The 20,145-nt window shown below is 42.9% G+C and overlaps 2 protein-coding genes across 7 annotated transcripts in view; one reads left to right on the forward strand and one right to left on the reverse strand.

The window, feature by feature from the left end:
* Nucleotides 1–890: 890 nt before the first annotated feature.
* Nucleotides 891–18,801, reverse strand: BABAM1 (BRISC and BRCA1 A complex member 1). Of its 6 annotated transcripts, none has more exons than XM_075825296.1 (9): nucleotides 18,690–18,801; nucleotides 17,535–17,874; nucleotides 16,490–16,548; nucleotides 16,147–16,267; nucleotides 10,835–10,913; nucleotides 9,380–9,404; nucleotides 7,150–7,279; nucleotides 6,949–7,029; nucleotides 891–1,163 (listed from the first exon to the last, which is right to left on the reverse strand). In XM_075825296.1, exons 2-9 carry the CDS (start codon nucleotides 17,787–17,789, stop codon nucleotides 960–962), a joined length of 954 nt encoding a protein of 317 aa, XP_075681411.1. In that variant the 5' UTR covers nucleotides 17,790–17,874; nucleotides 18,690–18,801; the 3' UTR covers nucleotides 891–959. The 6 variants fall into 6 exon arrangements, with proteins under 6 accessions (XP_075681411.1, XP_075681416.1, XP_075681414.1 ...); XM_075825301.1 differs by lacking the exon at nucleotides 18,690–18,801 and adding an exon at nucleotides 18,612–18,685; XM_075825299.1 differs by lacking the exon at nucleotides 18,690–18,801 and adding an exon at nucleotides 18,586–18,648.
* USHBP1 (USH1 protein network component harmonin binding protein 1) overlaps nucleotides 18,662–20,145 on the forward strand; it is a 186,082-nt gene continuing 184,598 nt past the window's right edge. The window contains exon 1 of the mRNA XM_075825295.1: nucleotides 18,662–18,846. The gene's annotated coding sequence lies outside the window, so the exon portion shown is untranslated. The remainder of the gene's footprint in view (nucleotides 18,847–20,145) is intronic.

The following is a 20,145-nucleotide window of genomic DNA, read 5'->3' on the forward strand; positions in this document are numbered from 1 at the left end:
CATCTGGATGATTCTGAGAGTGATTGGGAGAAGGTGCTGTGGTCAGAGGAGACTAAAATTGAGCTCTTTGGCATTAACTCAACTCGCCGTGTTTAGAGGAAGAGAAATGCTGCCTATGACCCAAAGAACACCGTCCCCACTGTCAAGCATGGAGGTGGAAACATTATGTTTTGGGGGTGTTTCTCTGCTAAGGGCACAGGACTACTTCACCGCATCAATGGGAGAATGGATGGAGCCATGTACCGTCAAATCCTGAGTGACAACCTCCTTCGCTCCAGCAGGACATTAAAAATGGCTCGTGGCTGGGTCTTCAATAAAAACAGAATATACACACACAAAAAAAAAATAGTCTATAGAGTGTTCTTTGGAGATGCATCTGTAGGTCGTCAGTATTGCAACTGCATTTCAAAGGTGCTGGCTCATGTAATTACATTTTCTGCCTAGAAGACAGCCCACAGGTATTACGGATCTGTAATACTAATAAAATACTGACGACATACAGATGCATTATAATCTGTAATCCGAATGTATTGCAGATCTGTATTACACATGTTTACAAAGACAGGCTTGTTGTCATTTCCTTTGTCAGCAACGGACTTTTATTCTTAGGGTAGTACACAAGTGTCATTGATAACTTACACAAGATAAAACATTTGTATAAAACCTATTGGTAGAGTTCTTCTGGGATGGGAAGGGACTGCTTCAACCTGTGTGTCTTCCAAAGAGGCCATCATTTCCAATATGTGTTATGCACAAAATGTATCTACAATGCAAGTGCAATTAGTACTGCTATGAATGCAATGGTGGAACAACCCCTTTAATTTATTACTTGGTATTTGCTTTGTATGGTCAAACCAAATATACTTATTGGCGAGACGGACGCACAAAGGCACCATATAAAAAAAATGCTACTTTATTATTACATTTAAAATAATAACTTGATTCAAATTAGTTCTCTTTTAAACAGTCACTTCACCCTCTGCACTCTCCTCCTCTTCTTCCAGAAGGCTGTAGGAAGCATGACTCTGAAATGGGCGCTGAAGAGGGTGGGCTAGCAGTCTGGCCATACAATTGTGAAGCTCTAGAGCAGGTCCTGTTATTGACACCTCATATTTAAAACTTGTACCTTTAGTATCCAAACTGCTGAAGAAGCCAAATACATCCTGTCAAAGAGAAAAAGAGACATTGATACTTGCAAATTAAATTAGCAGTGGCTGACAGGTTATGAACATGCTCATGAAGAAATACCAGGTATAAAAACAGCGAATTGCCAATTTTTCAGTAAGACTATGTCCTACATAAACAACGAACTATAGTAAACTACAATCAGGGCCGGACTGGGACTTAAAATCAGCCCTGGCCTTTTTAAGCACACAAGCCCACCGCAGGCTATACACAGCCGCCAGTGTTGGGCTGGAGTACATGGGATGACCTTTCAGCTATACAAGACATGAGGAGATTTATTAAAACAGGTGCAAATAAAAAGAGGAATAGTCCTGATAGCTCCAACTCCAACGAATCCATTGCTTTTCCACGAGAATAATTAACATGCTCATTATTCTATAGGATGTTTTTGTATATAGTGCCCGACATATAGCCCCCCTGCTTGTGGTGTCCCACATATAGCCTCCCCTGGAGATTGTGCCCGACATATAGCCTCCCCTGGAGATTGTGCCCGACATATAGCCTCCCCTGGAGATTGTGCCCGACATATAGCCTCCCCTGGAGATTGTGCCCGACATATAGCCTCCCCTGGAGATTGTGCCCGACATATAGCCTCCCCTGGAGATTGTGCCCGACATATAGCCTCCCCTGGAGATTGTGCCCGACATATAGCCTCCCCTGGAGATTGTGCCCGACATATAGCCTCCCCTGAAGATTGTGCCCGACATATAGCCTCCCCTGAAGATTGTGCCCCACATATAGCCTCCCCTGGAGATTGTGCCCCACATATAGCCTGCCCTGGAGATTGTGCCCCACATATAGCCTCCCCTGGAGATTGTGCCCCACATATAGCCTCCCCTGGAGATTGTGCCCCACATATAGCCTCCCCTGGAGATTGTGCCCCACATATAGCCTCCCCTGGAGATTGTGCCCCACATATAGCCTCCCCTGGAGATTGTGCCCTACATATAGCCCCCTGTATATGGTGTCCCACATATGGCCCCCCATGAAGATAGTGCCCCAAATATAGCCTCTCCTGTAGATTGTGGCCCACATATAGCTCCCCTTTATATAGTGCCCACATATAGCTCCCCCCACCTGTAGATAATGCCACTCACACTTTTAAGTGAAAAAAACAACAACTTTACATACTCACTTCGATCCCGTTCCCATGTCGTTCTGTGTCAATGCAGGCCTGCTGTCCTCTGAGCTGGTTTCCTGGGGCTGAACGACGGCGCTGATTGGCAGGGCAGAATGACTTGCCCCGTCAATCAGCACCTTTCAACAACGGAATGGAGTCATCGCGCGGCTAGCATTGTTGAAAGGCGCTGATTGGCGGGGCAAGTCTTTCTGCCCTGCCAATCAGAGTCATTGTAAGGCAGGTACAATTAGTGCAGGAGGGGGTGGCGGCAGCTGGTTTCAGTTGCTCCGCAACCCAGGGCCGATTCTAGCTTTTCTACTGCCTGAGGCGAAAATTAAAAATCGCGCCACCCCAGATACAGATATACACCCACACACACATCCACCTTAGATGTGATGTATTACAGGTGGATGCGGATACTGCAACCGTCAGTCCCACGGACCTGATGGGTTCAGGATTCAGCGTAAGATACAGCTGCTCTATATACAGGATACAAAGCAGCTGTATCTCAAAGTAAAACATTTTTTTTAATAAAAAACTAATTAGAAAGTTGCACAAAATAAACTGACTGCCATTTTATAAAAATACAATTAAATTCCCTTCAAAGGTGTGCATAACCTTTAATGCAAACAATCAGATCGTAACAACCATTGTCCAGTACAATACGTAGCACATGTAGTCTTGCCAAAAGTCGGTGCGGTTTTCAAATGATTGTTATCGTCTGCAAAAAAAAACTGCATGGACATTAAGGCCCCATGCACACGACCGTGTTTGGTCCGTGATATACGGTCCACATGTCCCGGACCGAACACAGTGCACGGAGCCGGGCTCCTAGCATCATACTTATCTATGATGTTAGGCGTCACTGCCTCGCTGAGGGACAATCATGTAATCATGTTTTCAGTACGGGACAGTAGTTCCGTGGACAGGCAGTGACACCTAGCGTCATAGATAACTATGATGCTAGGAGCCTGGCTCTCTGTGTTCGGTCCGGGACATGCGGACCGTATATCACGGCCCGAACACTGTCGTGTGCATGGGGCCTTACAATCATTTGAACACGGCACTGACTCGTGGGAATGCAGCATGTTGATGTGGTTTGCAGCTGTATCGTTGTAAGGCCATATGCAGACGTGGCAGAATTTTTCCACTGCAAGTGTTGGTGCAAATTCTGGGCAATTACGCAACGAATATGCATATTTGACAGGTAATTCAGACGTTGCAGATATCACAGCAGACTTGCCACACATTTCAGTTTTTGCATTGCAAAGGCTGAAAGCCGCAGTGAAATTCCGCTTCTTCTAAGCAACATAATGTGGATGCTGCAGAGGGAAAAATCTGCACCGCAGCCTAAATTCCACACAGTTATTTTCTGCAACGTCTGAACTAAGTTACCTAAAAACGTATGGAAACAAACATAAAAAACAGCTGCTGCAGAATTCCATTGTGGACTGTCCGCAGCGGAACTCAACAGCAATTCCGCCATGTCTGAATTTGCCCTCAGACAGCAGCTACTATATGTATACACTGTACGGGTATGTTCACACAGGGCAGATACGCGGTGTAAAAGCACACAGCGTATCCGCCCTGCGCACCGCAAGGGATTCAAGCTGAAAGACCGCACCAAATTGTGGTGCAGTTTTTCGGCCAGGAATGGCCGCTGCGGAAAACGGAGCAGAAAAAAATAATGGATACTTACCATGGCGACGCTTCCCTCCTACATCCTGCAGCCCCAAGATGAGGTTTCATCCCATGTGACCGCTTTCAGCCTGAGTTGCGTTTTTTGCGGCGGAATCACTGCATTTGTTGAGAGTTCTACCTCCCCATTCAAAATTCATCGCGCCTCACATCAGAAAATGGAAGAACTTCTTTTTTTTTTTATTACTGTTGGCAAAGTATCGTTTTGATATCGAAATCGCAATACTACACAAAGCATCGAAGTCCAAATTCTGGTATCGTGACCCGCCCATCTGGCATTTGCCAGAACTGCCAGATGGCCAGTACGGCCCTGACTACAATGTAACTATACATCAGAAATGTCTTTCAAACTCTCAATTTAATTAACCATGACATCTTCATTTGGCAGAGAGTTCCATTGTCTCATTGCTCTGTAAGTAAAGGCCCTTTTACACTGGCAGGATTTCTGTCCGGTAAATGAACACGGACTTACAATACAGCTTGTCGATCCTCTCTCATTTGCTCCAATTACATGGAACAATGATCGGAATGTAGATGAACGATCATTAATACGATCATTCGGCCCCACACAATTGCATTTCGTCAGCAAAACATTCTCGGATTACCCAGGCAGATGTGCTGCCGAAATTTTTCTGGCCTAGTTTGTTGGCTTATCCCTGCCTAGTTAACACAGGACAATGATCGGGACCAAGTGTTCGCACAAATGATCATTTGCCTGATCATTTGCCCATGTAAAATGGCCTTTAAAACCTTCTTTCCTCTAGACATAGCAGATGCCCTCTTCTTATAGTTCCAGTCCTGGGTATAAATAGATCCTTATACAGATCGCTGCAGTAACCTTTGATCTATTTATACGCAGTTATTAGGTCACCCCTAAGCCATCTTTTTTCCAAACTGGATAAAAAGCTTATTAAACTTGGGAGTGAAGTACTGCAGTCTACCCATACAGTTTATTATCTTGGTTGCGCATCTTTGCACTTGCTTTATTATGCCTTTCTTGTACACGGATGTCAAAAACCTTACAAATCACCAGTCAGACCGCATATAGCATATTTCCAAGTCCGATTTACAGAGTGTTTTCCTATTCCTAAGTGCATAATCTTACAGTTATTGGTGTTAAACCTTATTTGCCACTTTTCTGTCCATTTGTTACCTATCATCGTCCACTTTTGTGTTAATTAACTTACACAGTTTAATATTATCTACAAAGTAATTAATAAATCTATTAAACAAAATAGGACCGAATACGGACCCTTAAGCCGGTTATTAACCAAATTATTTGAAATGCAATTTGACAACCAAAAAAAAAAAAGAAACGTCATGAAAATATACACATGCTGTGGCAGCGAATCTACAAAAACTAATGAAAAGGCTGATGAAGGCTCAAGAATTTTTGCTTCATATTTCTAGTCCGTTCTGATTCTTTCATTAAAAAATAGGCTCACAATGATTAGTGTATATATAGCCTTAAAATATTGTACCATATGGGAAAATGCTATGTTGATGAACAATTGAAAAGGTCCAAAGAAAGTTAAAATGCACTACTATTTTTAAGTAAATGTATCATAATATAGTAAGTAAATATAACGAACAATGGAAGCGCTTCAGGAGTACACTAATATATAGGATGTGCTGGGGAAATTACTAGGCATGTGCCTAGTAATGGTCTGTAACATAGTGGCACATGCTCTGTTATAGTTGTAGGGTAACAAGTCAACTTTATAGGACAGAAGGAGAACATTTGTGATGCAATTGCTCACGGGGTGCAGAGGAGTGTAGATATTACTGTGCCCATCTAAAAACATTCAAAATGCATCCTTTATACACATAGCATATAAAGCAATTAAAACAAAAACAAATCACCTATCCATGGAATTTTAATATTAAATTGGACAAAGAGAAAAAAATCAAAACGTCTCAGTCTCGTCAAGCAGCCTCCCTAGTCACTACATTTTGAGGGAAGTGGAGAGTAATCTCCTACAGACACCCCAAAATGGCAACTATGAGATAGCTGCAAAGTAGTTAATAAATGGTAAGGCAGGTTACTGTATGACGTAGGTCTCATGTGTGCTGCAATATAGTGTTACATGCTGTGCTGTATTGCAGAGTTCTTCTCCCCTAGGAAAATGCTTCTAGGAGAGAATACCTCAATAGGCCACATTTTCTTTTTTCGTTGGATTCATTTGGAATCCAATAGAAATAAAACACTGTGTGAAATGAGAGGCACAATAGAGCCCCAAAGAACTCATAGGTATGGAGCCGTAATACGGCCATGTGAATGAGGCCTTTCAGGTGACTTTTCAGAATAAGCGGTCATATGTGTGAAAATGAAGAATAACACACTTTCTGACCATTATAGAACTCGAATTCTCAGTTTTTGCTGAGCTAGCGGGTGGAGCCTAACTGCTATTATGTCTGCCATGCACTGCACACAGAGAAAAGGAAAATCCTGATTGATACACACACACACACACACACACACACACACGTAGCGGAGAAACACTGGGGTTAGATAGAACCATTACTTGATGCTGCAGCAGCATCTGTGTGTCTCTCTGCTTCTGCTCCCACCTCCCCTCTCCATAGACTTCTATGGGCAGCTGTAACCTGATCCTTCAGTAAGCTGAAGTCAGTCTTGAGGAGACAGATTTAGCAGTAAATTCTGAGTGAGTGAACAGTTAGTAGGGAGGGGGAAGGAGCCGGATAAGCAGAGAGAGGCCTTTTTCTCTAATAAGATATAGTACAACGTTTCTTATATTGGCTTGTAAGATTGTCTTATGCAAGGTTTGTTGAAAAGTTAATGACCATTTAGATGTAGATTAAGCAAATCGCACTTTTAGATTTGTGAAAATTTTTATCATACATGAATAAAATGTACGAATAAGCGCAATGACGTTTATGGTACATACAATACTCTGTTAGCACAGCGCCAATCACACACTTACCTTCCAGCCTATATCTTCCTCATCAGACCCATTATGGATGTAAACAACATCAAAGAAAAAATAAGGGCACTGCAGCATTTTCTGTAGGAGAAAAACAAGACTATGATTGTATTGTATGGCTTGATTACTGAGACACTTGAAGAACAAGCAGGAAATCTCCTTAGGAGTACAAGCAACTTCACCTAGTGCACATATCTTTACCTTCATGTTCTCTGTCAGAGTGAGTGAAGGCTGGGAAGCTGGCCGGCTGTAGATCAGGATTGTTCTCACAACATAAGGAGGGGGAATAGTCTGCACATTATCTGTAACTGGGAATTCTGTTCTCTGTTGTCTGCAGGAAAAAATTAGACTATGTTGCCATTATAAAAAAAATAAAAATGGAATCTAAATCCCCACTCTCGGGACCTTTAGATTGCCCTAATATACAGTGAATATTTAAAACTTTACTTTCTAAAAAACTATCCAAAAAAGACCCATGTATTACCCCTTTAAATTTGGCAAAATAGGACTTTAGTGGTATGTTCAAATGGAACAAATGCGCTGTAGATTTTCCGTGCAGGAAATCTGCAGCGTTTACAGTAGCAGCAAAATGGATGAGACTTAAACAAATCGAATCCACACGCTGCAGAAAAAAAAATCCGCGCAGAGTATATAACGAAGTTGACCAGCAATGTGGATTTTAAAACCACAGCATATTAAATTTCTGTTTTGGAATCGCTGCAGATTTTACCCATTGAGCACAATGGGAAGTCAAAATCTGAAACAAATGCCAATCGTTGCGGACTTTACTGCAGGTGAACGACAAAATCTGCAAGCAAAAAAAATAAAAACCTACTATTTTCAAAAAGTTAAAAATAAAAAGATGACTATACTCACCTCCCCTGGTGCTCCTGTAGCAATGCTCCCTGCTCCCATGGCTAGCCTCTGTACAGCCATCCTCCTGTAATGATGTTTCGTCACGTGACCGTTGCAGCCAATCATTGGCTGCAGTCGTCACTTCTGACGAAATGTCATCACAGGATGCCAGCTGTAGAGACCAGCCAGGGGAGTATAGTCTTTTCTTTTTTGCTGTTGGCTGTAAATTCACCTAAAAATCCACACCAAAATAAGCACAATTTGGTACGGGTTTTCCAGCAGATTCTGGGTTGCATTTGCTGTGGAATTTTATGAAGCAAACCCAACCCATGTGGACAGACCCGAATACTTTTACCTTATGTTTAGAATGAGTAACATTGTCCCATAAATTTTACTGTGTGTGTCCCTGAACAGCCTGCCACTGTTCAATCAGTGCTAAACTGTCAGACAGTCTGCACACACAATATAATAGGGAAATTGTAACAACAACCATTTGTAAATTTAGTCATAAATTTCCAGGAAAATTAACAGGGCAAAGCCACTTTCACGCGGCAGTATTTGTCATAATTTTGCATCAGTATTTGTAAGCCAAAATCAGGAATAGATCCAAAAGACAGAACAGGTGCAAGTATTTCCATTATACCTTTGCTCTGTAGGTGTCACTCCTAGTTTTAGCTTACAAAATGCTGATGCAAAATATTGACCAAACATACAGGTATTTACTAATGACAGGGAAGCGGACGTCTTCTTGGCCTGCTGTAATTTTGACGCTTTTCAGTTAACAATAATACAACTATATTAAGCAATTATCTTACTTAACCCCTTCACGACTACCATGCGGCTATATACGTTCCAGTTGCCGATGTCACATATATAAACATTGGCAGTCTGGAACGGGGTTTAATGAGTGCAGTGCTGCTTCAGTGTGAGCAGCGCTGCACTCATGTCTGCCGGAGCTTTGAGAGCCACGGAATACACCCCCTACTGTAGATAGCTCCACCTAAGCTCCCTATAGGAGCAGAATCCCCGGCCAGACGTCTCTCCATCTTCCTGTAGATAGTGCCACCCTCCCTGTAGATAGCAAACCCCCCCCCCCCCACTGTAGATAGCATTGCACCTCCCTCCTGTAGATAGTGCCACCTAAGTTCCCTATAGGAGCGGAAGCCCCGGCCAGACATCTCTCCATCTCCCTGTAGATAGCAACCCCCCCCCCCCCCCCACTGTAGATAGCATTGCACCCCCCTCCTGTAGATATCGCCACCTAAGTTCCCTCTAGGAGCAGAATCCCCAGTCAGATCGATCTTGCCGGGGATTCTAAAACTGGAGAGGCCCCTGGCGTCACTATCCATATATGGATAGTGACGTCATGGGCTACTTCTGGAGCAGAATCCCCGGGCCAGAGGGTTTCCGCTCCTACAGGGAGCTGCAGTGGTGCCATCTGCAGGTGGAGTGGCGCACTATCTACATGGGCACTGTGGCATTATATGGGCACTACCTACAGGGGACACCGAGGTTTAGGATAAATTCAAACTGGTTATGTGTATACTAATCTCAGAGGAATAGTTTAATAGCTTACATTAAGTTAAAGAGGCCTTCAAGGTCTGTACAACTGAATTAAGGAAACATTTATACAATTGAAGTTGCTTATCTTAATGATCACAAGTAATTCATTTTTCCTAGAAACATTAAAACTTGTTTGTTTGCAAAAGGTACTCCAAATAGGAAGAATACAAAGATTGCGTCACATTAAAATAGCATTTGTCAGACCAAGGACGACATCTGCATGGATTTTGGATTGTGTCCCCATGTTTGCGTGAGTTTCCTCCTACACTTCAAAAACATACAAAGTGGGAGTGTTTGTATGAATATAAATAATAATCACAAAAAAACATTTAATTTCCATTTTAGACAACAGAAAACGCTATTTGTCGCTTTTGTTTGTCGTTTTTCACTTATAATAGTCCCTTGACTAAACAATCAAGAAAACTAAACAAAACCAGTTATTTATGGTTTTATTCCTATCGTTTAGTCCATATTGTATAAGATAGTAGCCACAGACACCTACTATTCAGCTAAAAATATTATTTTTAATAAAGGAGTATTCCAGACATTTATGGCATAATCTCCCACCGGAGCCCCATTTGCAGTAAAAGTTGGCCAACTAAGAGAAGATGTTGAAGAGAGATAGCTGGGCATGCGCGTGGATCTTTCCAGTATACTCTATAGAAATTATCTAAACAGTTGAGCCGGCTTGAATACTCCTTTTAGTCTGAATAGCGTTTCAGTTTATTCAGGGGCAAACATACCATATGTGCAACTGAACTGGTGCCCAGTAGGTAATGGAGTCCAATTGCACCTTAAAAGCAGCTAGAAGCTTCCTACTGTTTATTAGAATGCTATGAAATTCATTATTTCATGCTCTTACATGCAAAGAAAAAGGAGGTGTTTTATGCAGACGTATTAGCGAGAAAGAAGCGCACAAACCATTCTTGCACAAATGCCCTATGCTGTCTTTCCATACCAAGTCTATCCAAGGGGTCTATTTAACCCCTTCACGACTGCTATACGGATATCAACATTCTAATTGCTGATGCCCCATGCAGTTGTCACATATATAAACGTTGGCAGCCTGGAACGGGGTTAAATCAGTGCAGTGCTGCACTCTCATGTCTGCCAGGGTTTTGAGAGCCCCGGAATACACCCCCCCCCCCCATCTGTAGATAGCGCAAAACCCCCTGTAGATAGTGCCATCTAAGCTCCCTCTAGTGGCGGAATCCCCAGTCAGAGACCTCTAGTCAGAGACATATATATATATACACATACATACATGTATACACATACATATATAAATGAGGGTGTATTTTCTTCACATTTTTAGTGATGTCAAGACAAAAAAAAATTTGACCTGGACACAGGGGCGTCAATGACACTTGGTCATGAAAGGGTTAAAGGTTTTTTTTTTTTTTTTTTTTTACAGTACTTCTGCATTAGCCATTAGCGATTAAGCCATTGATGAAAACGTAAAGGATACTAAATGATTCACAGACGTTGGTTTCTAGATCATAAAGGCAGCTACAGACTTCCCGGGGGTCTGAAGTAAATCCAGACAGCTTGAAAATTTTAAAATATAAAAACACTTAGAAGCAAAAAATAAAACCAAAACACTACAGTTAACAGGATATTTCTTACCAACCACAGGTGCCAGTGAAAAGAAACCTCCACAACGGCACTTTGACCATGAGATTATCCTACTCCCACCATGTAGGAACAGGAAGGGGCAGCTTAAAAAGCTCCTCCTCCAAACCTTCCTTAACCCCTTCCCTCTTTGGCCACTTTTGACCTTCCTGACAGAGCCTCATTTTACAAATCTGACATGTTTCACTTTATGTGGCAATAACTCAGAATCGCTTTGATAGGTGAAAGCATTCCGGAGATTGTTTTCTCGTGACACATTGGACTTTGTTACTGGTAAAATTTGCTTGATATGTTCAGTATTTAAATTGTGAAAAACACCAAAATTTAGCGAAAAATTGCAAAAATTTGAATTTTTCTCAATTTAAATGTATCTGCTTGTAAGACAGGCAGTTATAACACACAAAATTGTTCCTAATTAACACCACCCATATATCTACTTTATATTGGCAGTTTTTTAAACATCCTTTTATTTTAATAGGACGTTACAAGGCTTTGAACTTTAGCAGCAATTTCTCACATTTTCAAGAAAATTTCAAAAGGCTATTTTTACAGGGGCCAGTTCAGTTGTGAAGTGGCTTTGAGGGCCTTATATATTAGAAACCCCACAAAAGTCACCCCATTTTAAAAACGTCACCCCTCAAAGTATTCAAAACAGCATTTAGAAAATTTCTTAACCCTTTAGACATTTCACAGGATTTAAAGCAAAGTAGGGGTGAAAGCTACAAATTTCATATTTTTTTGCAGAAATAAATTTTTAATACAATTTTTTTTATAACACAGAAGGTTTTACCAGAGAAATGCAACTCAATATTTGTTGCCCAGGTTCTGCAGTTTTTAGAAATATCCCACATGTGGCCGTAGCGTGCTACTGGACTGAAGCACCGGCCTCCGAAGCAAAGGAACACCTAGTGGATTCTGGGGCCTTATTTTTATTAGAATATATTTTAGGCACCATGTCAGGTTTGAAGGGCTCTTGCGGTGCCAAAACAGTGAAAATCCCCCAAAGGTGACCCCATTTGGGAAACTACGCACTTCAAGGAAATTATCTAGCGGTATAGTGAGCGTTTTAACCCCACAGGTTTTTTGCAGAAATTATTGGAAGTAGGCCCTGAAAATAAAAATCTAAATTTTTTTCAAAGAAAATGTAGGTTTAGCTAATTTCTTCTCATTTCCACAAGGACTGTAGGAGAAAAAGCACCGCAAAATTTGTAAAGCAATTTCTCCCGAGTAAAACAATACCCCACATGTGGTAATAACCGGCTGTTTGGACACACGGCAGGGATTAGAAGGGAAAGAGCGCTATTTGGCTTTTGGAGATCACATTTAGCAGGAATGGTTTGCGGAGGCCATGTCGCATTTGCAAAGCCCCTGAGGGGACAAAACAATGAAAACGCCCAAAAAGTGACTCCATTTAGGAAACTATACCCCTTGAGGAATTCATCTAGGGGTGTAGTAAGCATTTTGACCCCACAGATGTTTCATAGAATTTATTAGAATTGGGCATTCTTCAACAATCCTTTTTCATTTGGAAACTACACCCCTCAAGGCATTTATTAAGGGGTGTAGTGAGCATTTTCACCCCACAGGTCTTTTCCATAAATGATTCCACTGCGGATGGTGCAAAGTAAAAATTAATATTTTTCCCTAGATATGCCATTTCAGTGACAAATATGTCATGCCCAGCTTATGCCACTGGAGACACACCCCCCAAAAACTGTTAAAAGGGTTCTCCCGGGTATGACGATGCCATATATGCGGAAGGAAACTGCTGTTTGGGCACATTGTAGGGTTCAGAGCGGAGGGAGCGCCATTCGCCTTTGTTTGATTATTGCTGGTGTTTCTATTTATAATGTGGGGGTACATGTAAGCTGAGCAGAGTACATCAGGGGCATAGTCAGGTGGCATAATAATGGGGTAAAAAAACAATAAAATAATCCATAGATGTGTGTTACGCTGTGAGGCAATCCTTTCTGCACAGGCCGGTGTCGCACTGATAAATGTCCTTCCGTATCCCCCTTTTGGTCCACACCCTGCACCTTTGCAGTTTGGGGAATTTTGCTGGGAAAGTGTTGTCCTGGTATAATACGGGCACCGTCGCTTCCAGCGGATATGTTTGGACCCTCCCCTTACTGGTTCCCTAATTTTAGGGCCTTGATAAATCGCCTCTTAAAACAGAAGAAATGTTCCCCTCGGGCCGGCACAACTGCATATTTTTTTATTTCCTGACTTATTGGAGCCTTAACTAATTACATTTTTTCATAGACGTAGTGGTATGAGGGCTTTTTTTTTTTGCGGGACGAGCTGTAGCGATTATTGGTACCATTTTGGGGTACATGCGACTTTTTGATCACCTTTTATCCTATTTTTTTGGGAGGCCAGGTAAACAAAAAAACGCAATTCTGCCATCGTTTTTTTTTATACAGCGTTCACCATGTTTTATAAACTACATGTTCACGTTATTCTGCGGGTCAGTACGATTCCGGCGATACCCAATTTATAGAACTTTTTTATGTTTTACAACTTTTTGCCAAGTTGTGAGAACCATAACTTTTTAATTTTTTTGTTGACGGAGCTGTATGAGGGCTTGTTTTTTGCGAGACAAGCTATAGTTTTTATAGGTACCATTTTTGGATACGTGCGACTTTTTGATCACTTTTTATTCCAATATTTGTAGGGCAAAGTGACCAAAAACCAGAAACTCTGGTATAGTTTTTTACGTTTTTTTTTTTACACTGTTCACTGCAATAAATATAATATTTTAAAACCTCAGGTCGTTACGGTCACGGCGATACCAAATACGTATGGTTTATAATTTTTTTTCAATAATAAAGGACTTGATAAGGGAAAAAGGGCGATTGTGTTTTATTTTATTACTTGAAACTTTTATGGTTTTCAAACTTTTATTTTTTTACACCTTTTTTTGCACTTGTTTCAAGTCCCACTAGGGGACTTGAAGTTCCAACTGTCTGATGTTTTTTTTCTAATACATTGCACTACCTACGTAGTGCAATGTATTAGATCTATCAGTTATTCACTGACAGCAAGCAGATTAGGCTTTGCCTCCCGGCAGGGCCTAAACGGCTTCTGTAATGGCAGAGCAAGAGGCCATTGTGTCTCCTGTTGCCATAGCAGCAGTCGCCAGTCCCGATTGCCTGTCAGGGCTGGCGATCTGCTAGTAACCGCTACGATGCAGCAATAATGGCAATGGGGTTAATGGCAGGGATCGGAGCTAGCTCCGGTTCCTGCCGTTACAGGTGGATGTCGGCTGTAACATACAGCTGACTTCCACCGCTGATGACACCGGATCAGCTCCTGAGCCGGCACCATCTTGCCGGCGGCTACGTAAGCCGATCAGGCTCCGCCGCCGGGCGGATCTTGACCGGTTTCCGTGCTAGGCAGACCGGGAGGCCAGTATTAGGCCTCCGGTTGCCATTGCAGCCACTGGAACCCCGGCAATTTCATTGCTGGGGTTCCGATGAGCTGCAAACAGCTTAAATGTAGCAATCACGCTTGAACGCTGCATTGAAGGGGTTAATGGCGGGGATGGAAGCTAATTTCGGTCCCCGCAATTACAGCCAGATGTCAGCTGTAAGATACAGCTGAGATCCGGCGATGATGGCACCGGCTCAGCTTCTGAGCCGGTGGCAAACATTTGTCGTAAGTATACAACATTTTGCGGGAAGCACTGGCTTTCCATGACGTATACTTACGAGAAATGTCGGGAAGGGGTTAAAGTCTTCCTGTCCCTTCTAGGTGGGAAAAGGAGCAATCTTCAGAACAGTAGCAGGCACGGCCGTGTTGGGCTTACCTTGGGCAATTAAGCCTGGCGTCCTGACTGAGGTCTGTTGCCTACTGCTGTGATCAGTCTGGTTCCTACTTCCTCCTGTGATGCTCTGCCTGTGGGGACTCCAGCACTTCTGCCCACGTCACTGTCACTGTCCATATATGGTCAATGACGACAGCAGCACAACTAGAGTCCCCGAGGAAAGCATCAGCTGATGCTCTGCCTGGGGACTCCAGCGATAGGAAACCCATGAAGTCACTGACCATATATGGACAATGACGTCGGCAGCAGTACTGGAGTCCCTGAGCAGAACGTAACAGCTGATGCTTTCCTCGGGGACTTTAGTAGTGCTGCTGACGTCATTGACCATATATCGAAAGTGACATTGACGTTTGCAGAAGTGCCCCGAGTCCTGAGGCAGAGAATCAGGTGATGCTCTGCTCAGGAACTCCAGCGATAGGAAACCCCTGAATTTACCAAATATGGAGCAGGGCTGGAGTCCCGAGCAAAGTGCTAGCCGATGCTCTGCTTGGGACTCAAGCAATAGGCAATGTGACAGCCCCTTGCGTTCATGTTCAGGAACAGCACATGAAGCAAGCCCTCAGTCACGTGGGGCCGTATCGGAGCGTGATCATTATTAGAAAAGCACCAGCATTTCCAAGAACAATTCACGAGGTTTGAACTGCACCATTTAGTACAGAATTTTTAACTAAAGTACATTAGTAAGTTTACTTCGTTTCACATATTATTGCAATGCAATTTTTGGGCCCCAGATAACCCCCTTTAGGGTATGTTCACACAGAGTTTATTTGCAGGCCGCATTTTTCGCCCTGCGGCCATTGAGCGCCAATGGGCAAAAACACTGCAAAATACGCTTTCTCTGTCTCCCATTGAGGTCAATGGGAGGTCAGGGACGTAAACGCCAAAAGATAGTGCATGTCGCTTCTTTTTCCCGCGTCAAAAAACTCCATGTGAACTGACCCTTAAGTGCTGGGTGTCATTTTCACAATGTGCCTACTTTCTGAAAAAAATATGGGTATGGGGGTGTAAAGTATAATTCGTTTTTTTGTTTTCTAATTGAGGTTTTATTTGTGTCAAAATTGTCCCAGCACGTTAAGGGTTAACTACAGAGACTCAGGAAACTCACTGGTTATGCCTACGCTTGCTATCGCTACCTGGGAGGAGGATAATCTCATGGTCACTGTGCTGTCAGGGGATAAAAGGGAAAAATATATAATTTTTTTGTTACTTTGGGACTCTGTAGAGTCACTATTTTGTTTCCGATAGACTAAAAATACTACTATGGGTTTACTTAATTTAAAAAAACAAATTTTTAAACATTGGCATAATTTGCTTTTACTTACCCACATAGCTTCATTATTAGCAACCACAAGTGCAAATTCATGTCTCTTGTCAATCTTGTGCTTGGTGCGGACAAACATCTCAATCATTTTTTGTGAAGAATTGAGGGCGTTTGTTTTGGCTCTAGGAAAAAAAAGGATAGTGTTTTAGATTTCCATTTATAGGAACTCTAAAAAAAAGTTGAGGTCATCTTAACAAGGTGGCAGAAGCACAAAAGGAGGGGCCATTTGCTATGTTTTAGTTAACAGAAGGAATAGCGTGCTCCTACCCCCACAAAAAAAATTCCAACATTCACGATGATCAAAACCACATTTGTATTGTCATATGTTTTCATGGAAAACCTACCCATTGAACGAGTCCAGTTTCTGAGATGACATTTCTTCTGACAAATCCAGGCAAATTATCTGAAGGAGATAGGTAGAAAAAATATATAGCCTGCTCACTATACGGTAACATGTGACAAAACGCTCTGAACCGGACGATGGAAGAGATTTCCCTGGACTACACAGAGTTTATTGCCATCACATCACTGTGATGGGTAAACCTGTTGAGGCATATTAGAGAATACTTTTAATCTTAGTGGCAACATAGTCTTATTTAGAAGCATTAGATATAGGGAAAGCAATCCCTCTTTTTTTCTTAGCCTCTACTCTGCCAGTTTATTAAAGGGGTTGTCCCAGAATCATAAAGTATCACGTATCCACAGGATAGGTGAAAATTTTCGGATCTCTGGTAGCCCCACCGGGTGTGAGAATAGGGTTCTCGAACCCCCAGATCCTCCTTACTGCTTGACCGCAGTGAGTAGGACATCGAATGGAGCGGCAGTCGAGCATGTGCGCTGTCGCTCCATTCAAACTCTATGGGAATGGCGGAAACAGCCTGTGTATAGCACCCAGCTGTTTCCATCATTCTCATAGTCGTTGAATGGAGCGACAGGCGCATGATGAACTGCCGCTCCATTCAAGCACCTCCTCACTGTGAGGAGGATCTGAAGGTTAGGGAACCCTGTTCTCATGATCGAGATCAGACAATTATCACCTATCCTATGGATAGGTGGTAATTTGTGGTTCTGGGAATACCCCTTTAACAGTCTCTATTAGGCCTAATTCACACATTGCAGATATGGTCATTATTTTGCATCAGTATTTTGAAGGCAAAGTCAGGATTGAATGCAAAGAAGAGAAGTATAAATATTTTCATTATATTTCCCCTATGTCCAGGATCTAGGCCTGCTTAAGGCTTACAAACACTGATGCAAAATACTGACCAAATCTGCAATATGTGAATAAGCCCGGATGGTAATTTTCATCCTAGAAGTATTATGTTACTCTAGAAAAATGAGTACACATTCATAGAAGAAAACAGAGCCCAGATTTAATATATTGCTCACCACTTTTTCTGGGCAGTTCACTCTTGGAGTTTTGACTTGGAATTCCACAGGAAGAGGTAGGACACAACTTGGGAGAGCAGTGACTGGTGGGAAAGGATCCTCTACCTGTGCCGCTTCGCCCTCGCCCTCACTTCGGCTGCCCACTATAGGCTGTGGCGGCACCGCCTTGTCTTCAGCACCTTCGGGGTTAGAACGTGTCTGGGGTCTCTGTTCCAGCGTTCTTTCGCCGTCTTCTGCAGGCTCTGAAGTATCCATGTTGCATGTCTCCTCTGTAGGGCTATCCAGCTTCGTGGTGGGGTCTTCAGCCAATGATGGATATCAAGCTAATAGGATATTGACTCTATAAAACCAAGAAAATGGATTAACACGTTATCCTGAGGATTTACCATAAATGTCTCAATGGGATTAACCCTTTAATAAAATCTGCATTTTTAACTTGCAGGATTGAGAGGGCCTGCTAAGATTGTTTTTAAGGCCCTATCCAGCATGTATTTGAGGTAGCCCCCCCATTAACTTGTGGCACATGTATGTAGACTGGCATACGGACTCCGCAGTATGCCAGTCTGAAGAAGCAGCACACACTGTATTCCTCCATCATGGCACATTCTTGGTAGGTTACGCGGCCCACACTACTGAACATTGCCAGGTCCCGTGCGACCTTCACCTCCATCTCTCTGGAGATGGAACCATTCAGTAGAACGGTCACACTTTATGCTAATGAAAGAATATGCCCTCTTTTGACCTTGCTCATGTCGAGAAAAGTGGCAAAAGCTTCATACGAGTTTAAGGTGAACACCATTGTCTTTATTTCTGTGAGATTATCCAGAAAACTGCTGTAATTGTAATGATACATTTGGAATGAAGTCTTAGGTCTTATATAACACTATATAAATAATAAATCATAGCACACTACAACCAGCAGAGGAAGCTAAAGCTGTGGACAAACAATAACCCCGTGCTGGGACTTGTAGTCCCAAAGCCTGCCCGGGCCTCTTATACACAAAGCAGCAGCTACAGGATGAGCTAGTGCTACTATAGACACATCTGAAACCTCCGTATGACCAGTCCTGCTATTACTCGATCTTAATAGTAATATGCGCCACTCCCTGAATCCCTCCGCGGCACTACTTATTCCTGACGAACCCTCGGGCTCACCTTACGGCGGCGGCTGATGTATTGAGCCTCACGGTACCTTCAACACTTGACACAAGACGCTGCCATGTTTGACCAGGAAGTGCTTGCAGGGAGTGGTGAATTGTGGGAATTGGAGTTTTGCTGAAATATGTTGCGTCGTGACGTATTTACATGTGCTGTAAGAAATTATGGGTAACATAAAGGAAAAAATATGCTTTAGCTATGGCAATTATTGGCATATAATGAATAACTACTATGGGAAGTTATAATTTTTTTTACCTGAAGCCAGTCAGGTTTATAATTTGTAGACACTTTTTTTCCCGAGTTTTTTTTTCTGCTGAAGGAAAACCGCAGCAGCCAGATAGTAACCGTTCACACGGTCGTAAACGGCCGAAAAATCGGAAGCAGAACGCCTCCAAACATCTGGCCATAATATTATTTCAATAGAAAAACGGCGTTCCGAAGGAGCGTTTTTCGCAGCGTTTTTTGCTCGTAAAAAAACGGCCGCGGAAAAGAAGTGCAGGACACTTCTTGGGACGTTTTTGGAGTTTTTGTTCCATAGACTCTGTAGAAAAAAGCTCCAAAAACGCAGCGAAAATCGCAAGTGGCACAAAAAACGTCTGAAAATTAGGAGCTGTTTTCTCTTGAAAACAGCTCCGTATTTTGAGACGTTTTTGACTCTGCGTGTGAACATACCCTAAGGCCTCATTTACACGAGCGTGTGCGTTTTGCGCGCGCAAAAAACGCTGCGTTTTGCGCGCGCAAAAGGTACTTGGCAGCTCCGTGTGTCATCCGTGTATGATGCGCGGCTGCGTGATTTTCGCGCAGCCGCCATCATAGAGATGAGGTTAGTCGACGCCCGTCACTGTCCAAGGTGCTGAAAGAGTTAACTGATCGGCAGTAACTCTTTCAGCACACAATATACAGCAACCTGTAAATAAAAAAAGACTTTCATACTTACCAAGAACTTCCTGCTTCCCCCAGTCCGGGCTCCCGGCCGTTGCCTTGGTGACGCGTCCCACTCTTGTCATCCGGCCCCACCTCCCAGGATGACGCCGCAGTCCATGAGACCGCTGCAGCCTGTGATTGGCTGCAGCCTGTGCTTGGCCTGTGATTGGCTGCAGCTGTCACTTGGACTTAACTGTCATCCCGGGAGGTCGGACCGGAGTTATCGGTAAGTCAGAACGTCTTTTTTTTTTTACAGGTTCATGGATTTTCGGAGCGGAAGTCACTGTCCATGGTGCTGAACCAGTTTAACGCTTTCAGCACCGTGGACAGTGACTGTCTCCTGACGTCGCGTACCCGAACATTTTTTACCGGTTTCGGTCAAAACGAGTTTGGCCGAACCCGGTGAAGTTCGGTGCGCTCATCTCGAATTTGACACTCCGTTTGGATGTTTGTAAACAGAAAAGCACATGGTGCTTTTCTGTTTACATTCAGGAGTTTGACAGCTCTTGCGCGAATCACGTAGTTCGCA

This window comes from Rhinoderma darwinii, chromosome 1 (assembly GCF_050947455.1).
Source record: "Rhinoderma darwinii isolate aRhiDar2 chromosome 1, aRhiDar2.hap1, whole genome shotgun sequence".
In the NCBI taxonomy this organism is placed as follows: Eukaryota; Metazoa; Chordata; class Amphibia; order Anura; family Rhinodermatidae; genus Rhinoderma; species Rhinoderma darwinii.